Here is an 11,978-nt window from a genome sequence, read left to right as displayed (position 1 = left end):
AGTTGTTAAAAGTCCACAAAAAGTCCATATGTTCGATTTTTAGAAGTTTGATTTTTCAATTTTCGTCGCAGTTTTTGTCGATTTTGGGTACCCGGAACTTTTGTCAAGCAATAGCTCCGGAACTATCAGAGTTAACCCTATGAAGTGTATTATCGTTGGAAAGCTCTTTAAATTATCTATCTTTTTCAAAAAAAATTATTGTTCTCCGACTAATAGTTTTCGAGCAAATTGGAGACAAATGCAAAAATTGGTAAAATTTTAAAAAATTCATAACTATAAAACTATTGGGAATTTGGCAATTTTCTCGATGCCAATCGATTCCCCGGATCATTTTGCATTGGAATGGATCAAAATAGTTCCACTTTTTCGAATAGTTTAGCCAAAAATGAGAAAATAAAAAAAAATAAAAAAAAGTTAACACCCCCCCCTTAAAATCGGTCAATTTTTAAAGTGTCTCTAAATCAAATAAAACCGATTCTATCTTATAGATTTTGATGTGCTCTTTCCAATCTAAAAAAGCATTTTCTCCTAGCTTTAAAGAGGTTCAGGAGAAGCTTCACAGCCAACCCCCGGGTCTTTGGTGTTCTAAGCGACCCGAGGAGTGTGGGCCTTTAACCCACTAAACTCCCTTTCCTCTGCCGTGATTCCAAAGCGGTGATCACCCGATGGGTATTAATCCGCGTACGTAACGTATCCAGCGTACAATCATGCAGGCTGGATCTTTAGGTACCAAATCGCCAAACCCTATAGTAGTCATAGATATAAAAAACGAAATAGAAAGCATCAAAAAACTCCCAGTTTTCCCAAACAGAATGACCTGACCTGACCTGACCTGACCTGACCTGACCTGACCTGACCTGACCTGACCTGACCTGACCTGACCTGACCTGACCTGACCTGACCTGACCTGACCTGACCTACACCGGTTCAAAAAGCTTTTGAACACATTAAACTACACAATGAGGTAATTATCCTTTTTTTAACGGTTAAAATAACAATATTAAATATAAAATAAATATTTTTATTTATAAAAACATTATTCAAACAAAAAAACACAAAAAAAATGTGTAGTTGTATTTTTGTGCTACTTAATTAAATTGAGTTTGTTATTTCACTCGACTCCTGCTTTATGACACTTAAAGTATTTTCATGTACTTGTGGTAATTCGACATTTTGCGGCGGTACAGTTATAACACTTCCATCGTCTTCGGCAACTGTAATACCAATCGTGGCTCCAATTTTATTGGAAGCTTGTTTAAATGTGTCACTTAATTTAACCTGTACCACATTTATACACATAGACATTAAAGCCAATCCGAAAACTAGGTAGGCAATAGAAACAATCATGCAGGCTGGATCTTTAGGTACCAAATCGCCAAACCCTATAGTAGTCATAGATATAAAAACGAAATAGAAAGCATCAAAAAACTCCCAGTTTTCCCAAACAGAATAAATTACAGCACCAAGAAAAATATAGACAACAAGAATAAAAATAGCCAAAGATATTGGCAAATTAAATTCATCATCAATTTCAAAACTAGATATTGCTGGTGTGACAGGAGTTTCCATCTGGATAGATGTCAAATGTTCTGGATCAACGACAGCTGAAGGACGACGAAAAGTTGCTATTTCGTACATTTTTTGAGCACCTTTAAATATATCCTAAAAACAGTATTTGAATACAATATTAAAAACAAATGGTGAAAATAGTTACTTCAACATGAGCAGTTTTACGAGCTCTTCGACAGCTTCCAGTATAGTACAATCGGCGAACAAATGACCAAAAAAATTTTATACAACGTGTGAAAAGCTTACCAAAGTCCGTTAGTGCAATAAGAAAAAGGGGAAGTCCAATAAGTGCATAAACAATTGTAATAACTTTGCCAGACGTGGTTTTTGGAAAAATGTGACCGTAACCTAAAAAATAATACATTTTTTAGCTTTAAGCTAACAATATTTTTAACACAGTTTAACCCACTTTTAGATCAAAAACCAACACGTATGTCCCAAATTAGTTTCGCTATTGCGAAAGCCTAGTCAGAATTCAATTTGTGACAAAATGTGATGTTACAACCGTGGGTTTAAAATATTTTTAACTGGTACATAGATTTTGTTTCCAGCTTTTTCGAGAATGAGATAAATATCTACTCTGTATCTATAATCGTAAACAAGACATACCTATGCTAGTGTACACGGTACCGCAATAAACAATTGCATTAAAAAATGACCACTGTTTTTCCTCTTCCTTTTCTTTATTAATTTTTCTCTGTTCATTTTCAATCAGCACTTCCTTGTGACGCTCGAAGAGCTCTTGTGCTTCTTTAGTCCATTCCTCATCAGATGAATTTAAAGGCATTCGTAGAGACAAGTTTCTCAAATCTATAATCAATCTGTGTCTGGAAGCTCTCACATCAATGGCTTGAACTTTACTTTCGTTAATTTGTTTGTTTTCGTGGGCGCCTGAATTTATAAATGTTTAAAAGAGTTGTACGAATTCTACAAAACCTCACCTTCGATTGCCATAAAAACAAAAGCACCACCGATCGTATATAAAATCAACACCAGAGTTAAAAATGTATGCGTAAACCACTTTCTACTCCATTGTTTTAGTTTGTTGTATAGCCAGAACGCACACTTTTCGCCGAAACCTAAGCCTGATTTGGTCAAATCTTTAATACCGTGCAACTGATCGAAAATAAAAACCGACTGTCTCTTGAAATAAGCAGGATGTGGTGTAAGGCCAGCAGTTTCTGCAGTTGCAGTAAACTGATGAGGATATCTGTTGCATTCTTGAGGAGACGGTATTATTAAATGTGGTCTCGCTTTTGCAAAATCAACTTGCTTCTTCAAGGGATTTAAACTTTTTACTGATGTTGATTTGACAGAAGTCGATTCATTGGGAGTTTCCATTTTATCATTTTCTGTTCACTATCACATTTTAACAGAACGTTTTTCGGCGTACAACTGACGCGACTGAAAAGCCAAAAGATACAAAACGCCGCGACGACTTGGACAAGTTTCCATTTTCTCTCTCTGTCTCTCTCGGTTATGACGCCGTTTATTTCTTCGTCCAAAATTATAAATATCTCGGTGGAACTGACCCGTTGTTCGTCTTCCTCGAACACCGATTTTAATTTTAACAACTCACTGCTCTATTTATAAACTAGAAAATTTATTTAAAAAAAGGATTTAACATCAAATAATGACAAATGTATTTTTAATAGTAAAATTTATTATTGAAAAAAAAATAGGTATACAAGTAGTTGATGAATAAATAGAACATGTCAAAAATTAATTATTATTTTGGAAATGTTATTCAGCTGTCTTTAGTCGAAATTTTGGCCTTGTCGTGAACCGGAACCACTTCAACGTTGTCGGGAACCGCTGTAGTGATGCTGCCGTCATCTTCGGCGACGGAAAGTCCAATAGTGGCACCAATTTTAGTAGAAGCTTGCTGAAAAGTATCACTCAGTTTTGCTTGTACCACATTGATACACATCGACATTAGAGCGAGGCCAAAAACTAGGTACACAATAGAGACCATCATACAAGCGGCGTCGTTCGGTACCATATCTCCAAATCCAACTGTTGACATTGAAATAAAAACAAAGTAAAAAGAATCAAAAAAGTTCCAAGCCTCCCACAGCCAATAGATAAGAGCGCCGACAAACATATAAACGACAAGAATAAAAATGGCTAACGTAACGGGAAGATTAAATTCGTCGTCAATTTCAAAGTTGGACATTGCAGGAGTTGTTGGTGAAGGGGTGTCGGCTTGTTCGCCCTCGGCGAACACTGAAGGGCGACGAAATGTCGCAATTTCGTACATCATTTGTGCTCCTTTGACAATTTCCTAAAACGAAAAAAATTAAATTGTGCGTTTGGGTTGTGTCAGACTAACCTTCACGTGTGCTGTTTTTCGCACTTTTCGACAGCTTCCAGTATAATAAAGTCGTCTAACAAACGACCAAAGAAATTTAATGCATCTTGTAAAGAGTTTGCCGAAATCGGTTAATGCCAGAAGAAAAAGGGGGATACCGATAAGAGAGTAGACGATGGTCAAAGCTTTTCCAGTTCTTGTTTCAGGATAAATGTGACCATAACCTGAAACAACAAAATTTATTTTAATTAAGGGTGTTACCCAAAATATTTAACAAATTATACCAATGGTTGTAACTATAGTTAGACAATAAACAACGGAATTTAGAAAACTCCACGACCTTTGACCACTGTATGTTTTCATTCCGGCTTCGTGTGCAGTATGGAGCTCTTCTTCAAACGTCCTCAATTTATTTCTTGCTAAACTTTTCCATTCTTCTTCTCTAAGATTATGACTTTTAAGCCATAACATCTCGATAAAGTCGCGTTTAACTCGTTTAACGCCGCATTTGTAAAAATGCTCAAAACTTCCTTCAACAAATTTAAATAAAAATCCACCCAGACCACAAAAAGTAATAATAAGAAAAAGTTCGCACATACATCGATTTCTTAAGATACGAATCTTTCGACATTCGTCTTTCATATCGGACTTAAATGCACGAAAATACACCAGCAATTCTTTAATCGTAAAAAGTCGAACAATATCAAAAAGTTGCCTTATATGAAAATCTGCTTTTATCACTGATTTAATTGCAATCACATTCGATGTTTTTGGATCTAAAATCTCTACAATTTTGGAACAATTTGTGGTGCGTTGTTTTTTTCTTTGGCGCACAAATTCTTGCACCTCTGGTCGAAACTGTTTCGAGACAGAAATATTGTCGCTTTCGTAAACATCATAGATTTTCGTTTGGAGTTGTACATTAAATTCATCCAAAAGTTGTGCTTTGCGAAAGCTTTCAATCAATTCTTCTTGTGTAAATGCGTGAGGTGCTGATTGACTTCTTCTCACCTGTTCCTTGTCCAACTTTTTAAATCTCTCGCGGCCTCTTATTGCAGCTGCAGTTAGTCCTTTTTTGGTTTTATTAAAAAAACTAACAACTTCGGCCTGGGCTAACTCACTCAAGGTTTCTCTTTTCTTGTACTCATCTATGACTTGTTTGGAAAAACTGTGTGATTTTTTTATAGTAGCAGATTCCATTTTTTCAGTAAACTCCGGTTCAGATTTCGATTCGTCTTTACTCACGATTTTTTTTCGACGTCTTCTTTCCGGTGTTTTTGGTCGTTGCTCTGGAACATCTTCGTCTGTTGTCGTTTTATCGTCGAGTTCTTTAAGAGGTGTTTTATCTCGACGGCTAGCTCGTCGTTTCGTAAAGTTTCGCCGTTTTTTTGCCACAGAAGCACTATGCATTTGTTCAGGTGTAACCATTGCTTCGATTCTAGCTATATCTACTTCTTTTTCTTCTCGTTTTGAATCATCGTAAATTTCTGAAGGTGCTTGTGATGCCATTTTGTCGAGACTAAGTTAAATTTAGAACTGGTGAAGCTAAGAGTATGGGAGATAGATCGAGCATTGCTGCGAAAAGTATTTTTAAATACAGACCTCGACCAAAATTTTTCAAACGGATGAGATTCATCGATATATTCGACTTATTCGAGACATATTTTTACAGAATTATATAATAACAATGTAATAATAATAAAAAGAAGTACTCATAGATATTTACCTGACCAGCGCCGAAAGCGACATATAGCATAACGAGGCGGAGCGCTGCATGTACTATCCGTTTTTTTATAAACAATTGTCAGTGTCAAAATGTGGTATAAAACTAGGTAGTTCGTATCGCTTTAAAATGGAAGCCCAGAATCTTTTTTCTTCTATATTTGAACCATACTAGAGTAATTCTCTACATCAGGGTTCTGATTTAGAAATTCGCCAATTATGAAACACCTGTGTGGATCATTTTTCACTCATTACAGTGAAATAATGTGAAACGAAAATTGACATTTTCGGTTATTGCGACACAAAGTATATTCTTATAAAAAATGCAAGTGCTTATGTACAATAATTTTCAATTATTTCGGTAATAATATTACAAATCTTCAAAGAGATATAAAATATGTATAATAATCCTTAACTATGAAAATTAATCCAGACAACTTATTATTAGTCTTTAATACATATTTAGCAAAAATGTCAAGGTAGTTACACAATGGCAAAACGAATCGATGACAAAAATTCGTATCTCGAAAATGCATTGTTTTCCCAAAAAATAGTTTTGAACATATACTCCCAAATTTTAGAAACAGCAAACGTAAATAAACTTCTTGGTCCACTTCGTAACTGCTCCATTTCAATTTGTGTGAGGTATGTTATTAAATTTTTTTTACTCCAGAACCTGGATTCGAACCTCCCTCACAAATAAACAAGCTAGCACCACAATTTAAAAATTCTCAAAATTCTCCTGTACTACCAAAATCATTATTTGTCAGCAAAACGTAATCAAAATTGGTACTTTTATTCATTATTTTTTATAGGTATTTAGAGCCGCTTTTACAATCGTCGGATAACTTTATAATTGAGATACATTTTAAAAAATACATTGTTGTAACAATTGTAACTATAATATTAAATTACACCACGAATAACTTATAGGGAGATTCTCTGATCATTGTAAATTGAATTCAATTAAGCTATTACTTGTATCAGTAACAAAAAAGCTTTCACTTGGGCCTACACTCACTTAGGATGTGCCTAAAGTAAAATTTTACCAAACTATGTCACATTTTTCATATTCGTAAAAGCGAAGGTGAAACACCATTGTATTTATAGAATATAGTGGGCTCCACATTTTGTACATGACAATTTTATTAAACGTTTTTGATAAATACAACATTTTTTTACAAAATATTTTCGTAACAGCATAAATGAGAAAATTTAAATTACCTATACTAGTGTACACAGTACTGCAGAAAACGACGGAATTCCAAAACGTCCAAATTTTCTTTTCAATACCGTTAGTAACGGCAAGCTTATGATGCGAATAATAATTTTCTAGTCTACTCTCGTAGCGTTTTTGGATATGTCTTGATGCCTCTCCTATCCATTCGTCGAGAGATTTCTCAACAGGAGTTTGGAGAGAAGTCACTCGAAGTTCTCTAAGAAGTTCATCTCTGGAATCTTTTAAATCTAGTTCTACCGTTGATTCCGCTCGGCCTAAAAAAATAATAATACAACAATCTTCATGTATATCATGTATATATTAATAAAAAAAAGTTTACAAGCGTAATAAAAAATTTTGTAGATTGAAATAATTCGTTAAATAATAAATTCATTATCGTGAGTCACCATGTGTGAATCTGTGTTTTATTTTTGATATAAAATAATATGTGGCGCTTTTCCAATTGTCACCTCATACGTTTGATGTGTACCTAAAAGACGCCGTCACGAATTTTTTAAGTATGTACCTACTTTTTAAAAGCTTTTATTTAACTCACTCCATTGTCTCTCAGTCTGATTTTATATTTTCGGAGGCAAATTTAAAATAAACAAAAACAAACAACAAAAATAGAAGGTAGAAAAAATGGTATATTACCGTTTTATACAACTTAATTGTGGCACTCATTCTTTTGGAACAAGACGAAAGATTCGTGCCACAATAGGACGTTTTATAAAACTCGTATAATAATATACTATTTATTATAACACTCCAAATTTGTATTTTTTCTTAGTTACTTTGAGTATATTATTATTGTTAGGCACGTTCTGTTATTAAATCAAATTATTCTTGGAACATATCAATTTAAAAAGAAGTGTTAACGTATGCGTGTGCTTTTTTAAGTCGATTCGTTTCTCCAAAAAATACTTAAAATAAGCTATAATTTCAAATAGTGCAACGATGGAAATTAGACAAATTATCAGGCGATGTTTTAAAATCTTCTGTTCCGGATTAACTATGATGAAACAATTTTCAAACAAACGTCACCTAATAATTAATTTTTTATAAGAAATGTGAATATTGTTTGGAAAAAGTTATTTTCAGCGCCTTTATGTTTAGATTTTGACTTTTGGAAATTATTCATTGCCAAATCATAAACAAATTATTAATAAACCTATTGCATGATATTCTTACCTTCAATTACCTCGAAAATTAATGCTCCACCAATAGTGTAAAATATAAGCACAACGGTCAAAAACATGTGCGTAAACCATTTTTGACTCCAAAGTTTAAGTTTATTGTATAACCAATAAGCACATTTTTCCCCAAGCCCCAAGCCAGACTTTGTAAAATCTCTGATTCCGTCGATTCCTTCGTAAAAAATTGATTGTTTTCTTGAATAGTCTTGTGGAGTCCTACCGGAACTGGCTGATGTGTATTGAGTCCATTGATCTTGTGGTGGAGGAATAACTAAAGTAGGTCTGGCACGACTAAAGTCCACTTGTTTACGCGATGATATTGAATTTGGTGTTTTTAAAACCGCGTTTAAATCACTCGGGAATTCCATCACATCTCAATATCGATCAAAAGTTAAACTAACATAGCATCCCGGCACAGTTGCACTCTGCTGGTCGTGACGCCGTTTGTTTTCTACTGTCTTATAAATATTTCCGACGCCAGTGATGAGATCCGATGGTTTACGCAGAATTTTGAGACTAAGGTAGTTAGTGGCACAGCCAAAATTATTTAAAAATAGGGCAGTTTAGGTCAAGAATTCTTCACAAATTACTAAAGAAAGAATATTTCTAACGTACTTAGTTTTACCCAACAGTATATTCCTGGAAATTGTTTTATGTAATTTTTGTCTGTATTAAATTTATTATTCACGGAGTTATTTATGTGCATTAAAATATTATAGGGCATTAAATCAAAGCAGCATAACAGATACGGGTTCATGTTGTTTAAATATTGTCGATATAAATTTAGATATTTACGAGCTAGTTTCCTACCAAGATGAAAAATCATTTTTGCTTATTCTACAACGTCATCTTTTCTGCCAGCTGTTTATAAATAGCAACAATGTGCTAATTTCTGTGGGAAGTTGAGTGACTCTATAGTTATTACCTATAAAATCAGTGACATCTTTTTATCGTCATAACAATGACGTACAGTTGCTAAAAATACAAGTTATTTATTTTTATTGTGAGTGATGTGAGATGTCCCATTAAGGATGCTATAATAGGAGAAGTTGTGTTCGACTACCAACTGACAGATGGAGCTCCAAGTTACTTTTTCTTCTTGCCTTTTTTACCTTCAACTTTCTTTTTCTGTTTTGGTTTTATCCAATGTTCAAAAATAGAATGAAAAAAATTGTCATCGGTAGCTTCTTTTAACGGAAATAGCATTCGACGGTTTTCTTCAGCCCTTCTGAGTTCTTCCTCAAGTCGTTCTTGTTCACGTTTTTGTCGGAGCAATTCAGCTTTTTCCTCTTTTGTTAATTTCTTCTTTTTTTGTTTAGCGTTCTTTTTTGCTTTCTTTTTACTTTTCTGTTTCTTACGCTTATCTTTTTTGCTTTTTGTTTTTTTAGTTAGTTTCCTTTTCTTTTTCTCCTTTTTCTTTTTTTTCTTCTTTTCCTTCTTCGGTTTAGGTTTCTTTAATTCCTCTTTCAACACTTTGGGAACGTTCCACTGGGTGTTGATATTCTGTGTAATTGAAGAAAAGTTATTAATCAATGCCAGTTGGATGACAGTATATTGGAAGTTTTCATAAAAGCTAAAAAATTATTGAAAATTACTAAAAATACAACAAATAAGTTTCCGCGTACTAATCATGTACAAATTGTTTAATTGCAAATAGGGCACAACTATTTATCATAATGTTCCTTTCCATATCTTGGATATAATAATCGTTATGTTCATCCAAATAATTTGTCCATTTTTCTGTTATAGTATTAGGAGGAACTACTCTTTGTGAAATAGATGTTCTAAAAATATTTCTTTGTGTCGAACAAGGCATAGAAAACTGTTCAGAAGAAAGTAACGAACGTCTCCATAGAAAATCTGTAAAGCAATATTTATTTATAAACAAACACAATTTTGCAATAATAATATACCAAGTTTGACTGAAGGTAAACCGTCTTCATATGGAATAGAGTAAAATGATGAGAACGATGACGAAGACAAAAATCTCTCAGGAGTATTATTATTTGGTTGATAAAAATCGACAGAATCCTCACATCCACACAAAAAATCTTTAGAGACGTTTGCATCGATCAAACTGTTATCAACTGAAAAATCATCTAAAAATTTTTTTTTACACTTTTTTGGAACAAATTAGTACATAATAAATATACACTTGTAACATTTAGGAACAGGTTTGGGTAATTTAAAAATTTCAGTGTTCTCTTCGATACCAATGGCAACATAACTTTCACCACTTGATGTTAATAAAATACTTGAGCTTTGTCCACTTTGTGAAGGAAAACTTATTTCTTCTCCTTCTTCTTGTACAGCATTTACTAAATTTTCCGGTGTTGGCAACAGTTCGCTTCCAGCTTGAACTCTTTCATTAGCTGCACACACTGCTTCATTAAAAATTTGGAAAAACTGATTTCTAGACAGATTTCTTTGTGGGTCTAAAAAGAATGTTTAAAATCTTGCACTTGCTAAATATTCTAAAAAAAACCTCGTATTAAGTCAAGAACGTAGAGAATCCATTCGATAATAATCTTCTGATAATGTTGGGGAAAATGATATTCATCTTGCAATTTCCAAAGACAGTCTGTAAGAACGTCCAAAAACCAATACTGTACAGTATTCTGAGTATAATCTTGACATGAGAAGTACACACTCAGGATTTCCATACAGCTTTTAATACCAACTTCGCGAATATAGGGAAACTTGATATTATCTAATTTGGGAAAAGGATACACTATAGGATTGATAATGTGCGAGAAGGAGAATTGCGCAGCTGGAGTTGTGGGAGGAACAGTGAAAGGGAAACTGCATTCGGAGGACTCTCCAGTTGAAGCATGTGATAGTGGCAAAGAGGGCAAATTTATTGTTACTTTACTGAAATCGGTCCCTTTTGCTACGTCGAAGCTGTTTTGGAGAGAAGGCTTTGTTGAACCTAGTAAAGCATTCAAAGACACCGTTACGACTTCCATTTTATGATCGATTTCAAATTTAGACATAAAACTACTAGATTCATCAAAAACTCGGTTAGTCTAGGGCACATTCAAATTATACAGCTAAGCATTTTACATTATGCTACTAATTAAAAACTAATTATAATTAGCGTTCCAATTAAGCAAAGCTCGAGTCTAGCTTGGCAAAATACATAAATAAAAACTGCAAAAGAAAATTTTCACGTTTATACGTTTATTATAATGAAATTAATTATTGGATTTTAAATGTAAAGTAAGAGAAAAAGATTTAAAAATCATAAAAACCATAATAAAGTAATTAATGCTTTAATGCACTATCTCAAAGTTTGTAGGTGAAGATGATCCTTTTTATTAGAAAGATAAAAACGGTTGAAACTTTAAGCAAAAAATAATAGAAACAAATACATTTTAATACAACTGCATTAGACAAGCTTGCAACATAATCTACATTTATATAAATACAAGATGTGAATCATCATAAATAATAACAAAAGGATGCCTTTAGAATATAATACCAATAAACCACAGCATGCGTCAGGTATCTTGTGTATCAATCGAATAAAAGTGGCTGAAGTTACCTATTCTATAAATCTTATGGGCGTCAACGAACACGTTTCCGCCAACAATCGTAATAATAGAACAATTAGAAAAGTAAAAATCATCAATCTTAACAGATCACGGAATGAAAATCGAACATCAATTTGTTACCCACTGTTTCAGTTCATTTATTTTCCTATTCAATTGCAGAAAACAGATCGATAATTTGCGACATAGAACCTCACAACTTTTCTCTCAAGAATAAAGAGATGTCAATGTAACAGTCTGCAATCTCTCCTTTTTTCATCTAACAGAGTATTTTCAGACAGACATCCACAATAAATTTCATGCAATAAATGATATTTCCAGTGATATAATCTCGGTAATTCGCTCAACAAAATAACGTCCTTCTTTACTACTTGCCGCGTTTTTTGTTTTTAATTTGTTTTATTATACTT

The 11,978-nt window shown here is 33.4% G+C and overlaps 2 protein-coding genes across 2 annotated transcripts; both read right to left on the bottom strand.

The window, feature by feature from the left end:
* Positions 1–1,005: 1,005 nt before the first annotated feature.
* LOC100142617 (uncharacterized) lies at positions 1,006–5,563 on the bottom strand. The gene is made up of 7 exons (XM_015983813.2): positions 4,165–5,563; positions 3,902–4,104; positions 3,322–3,853; positions 2,511–2,927; positions 2,179–2,460; positions 1,715–1,917; positions 1,006–1,662 (listed from the first exon to the last, which is right to left on the bottom strand). The coding sequence occupies exons 1-7, from the start codon at positions 5,387–5,389 to the stop codon at positions 1,093–1,095; spliced, it is 3,432 nt and encodes a 1,143-aa protein (XP_015839299.2). The 5' UTR covers positions 5,390–5,563; the 3' UTR covers positions 1,006–1,092.
* A 3,430-nt stretch (positions 5,564–8,993) lies between these two features.
* Positions 8,994–11,240, bottom strand: LOC135265331 (uncharacterized). The gene is made up of 5 exons (XM_064354719.1): positions 10,503–11,240; positions 10,171–10,452; positions 9,931–10,116; positions 9,643–9,877; positions 8,994–9,590 (listed from the first exon to the last, which is right to left on the bottom strand). The coding sequence occupies exons 1-5, from the start codon at positions 11,008–11,010 to the stop codon at positions 9,104–9,106; spliced, it is 1,698 nt and encodes a 565-aa protein (XP_064210789.1). The 5' UTR covers positions 11,011–11,240; the 3' UTR covers positions 8,994–9,103.
* Positions 11,241–11,978: the final 738 nt, after the last annotated feature.

This window comes from Tribolium castaneum, chromosome 2 (genome assembly GCF_031307605.1).
Source record: "Tribolium castaneum strain GA2 chromosome 2, icTriCast1.1, whole genome shotgun sequence".
Lineage (NCBI taxonomy): Eukaryota > Metazoa > Arthropoda > Insecta > Coleoptera > Tenebrionidae > Tribolium > Tribolium castaneum.
This window is presented reverse-complemented; position numbering and strand designations above follow the sequence as displayed.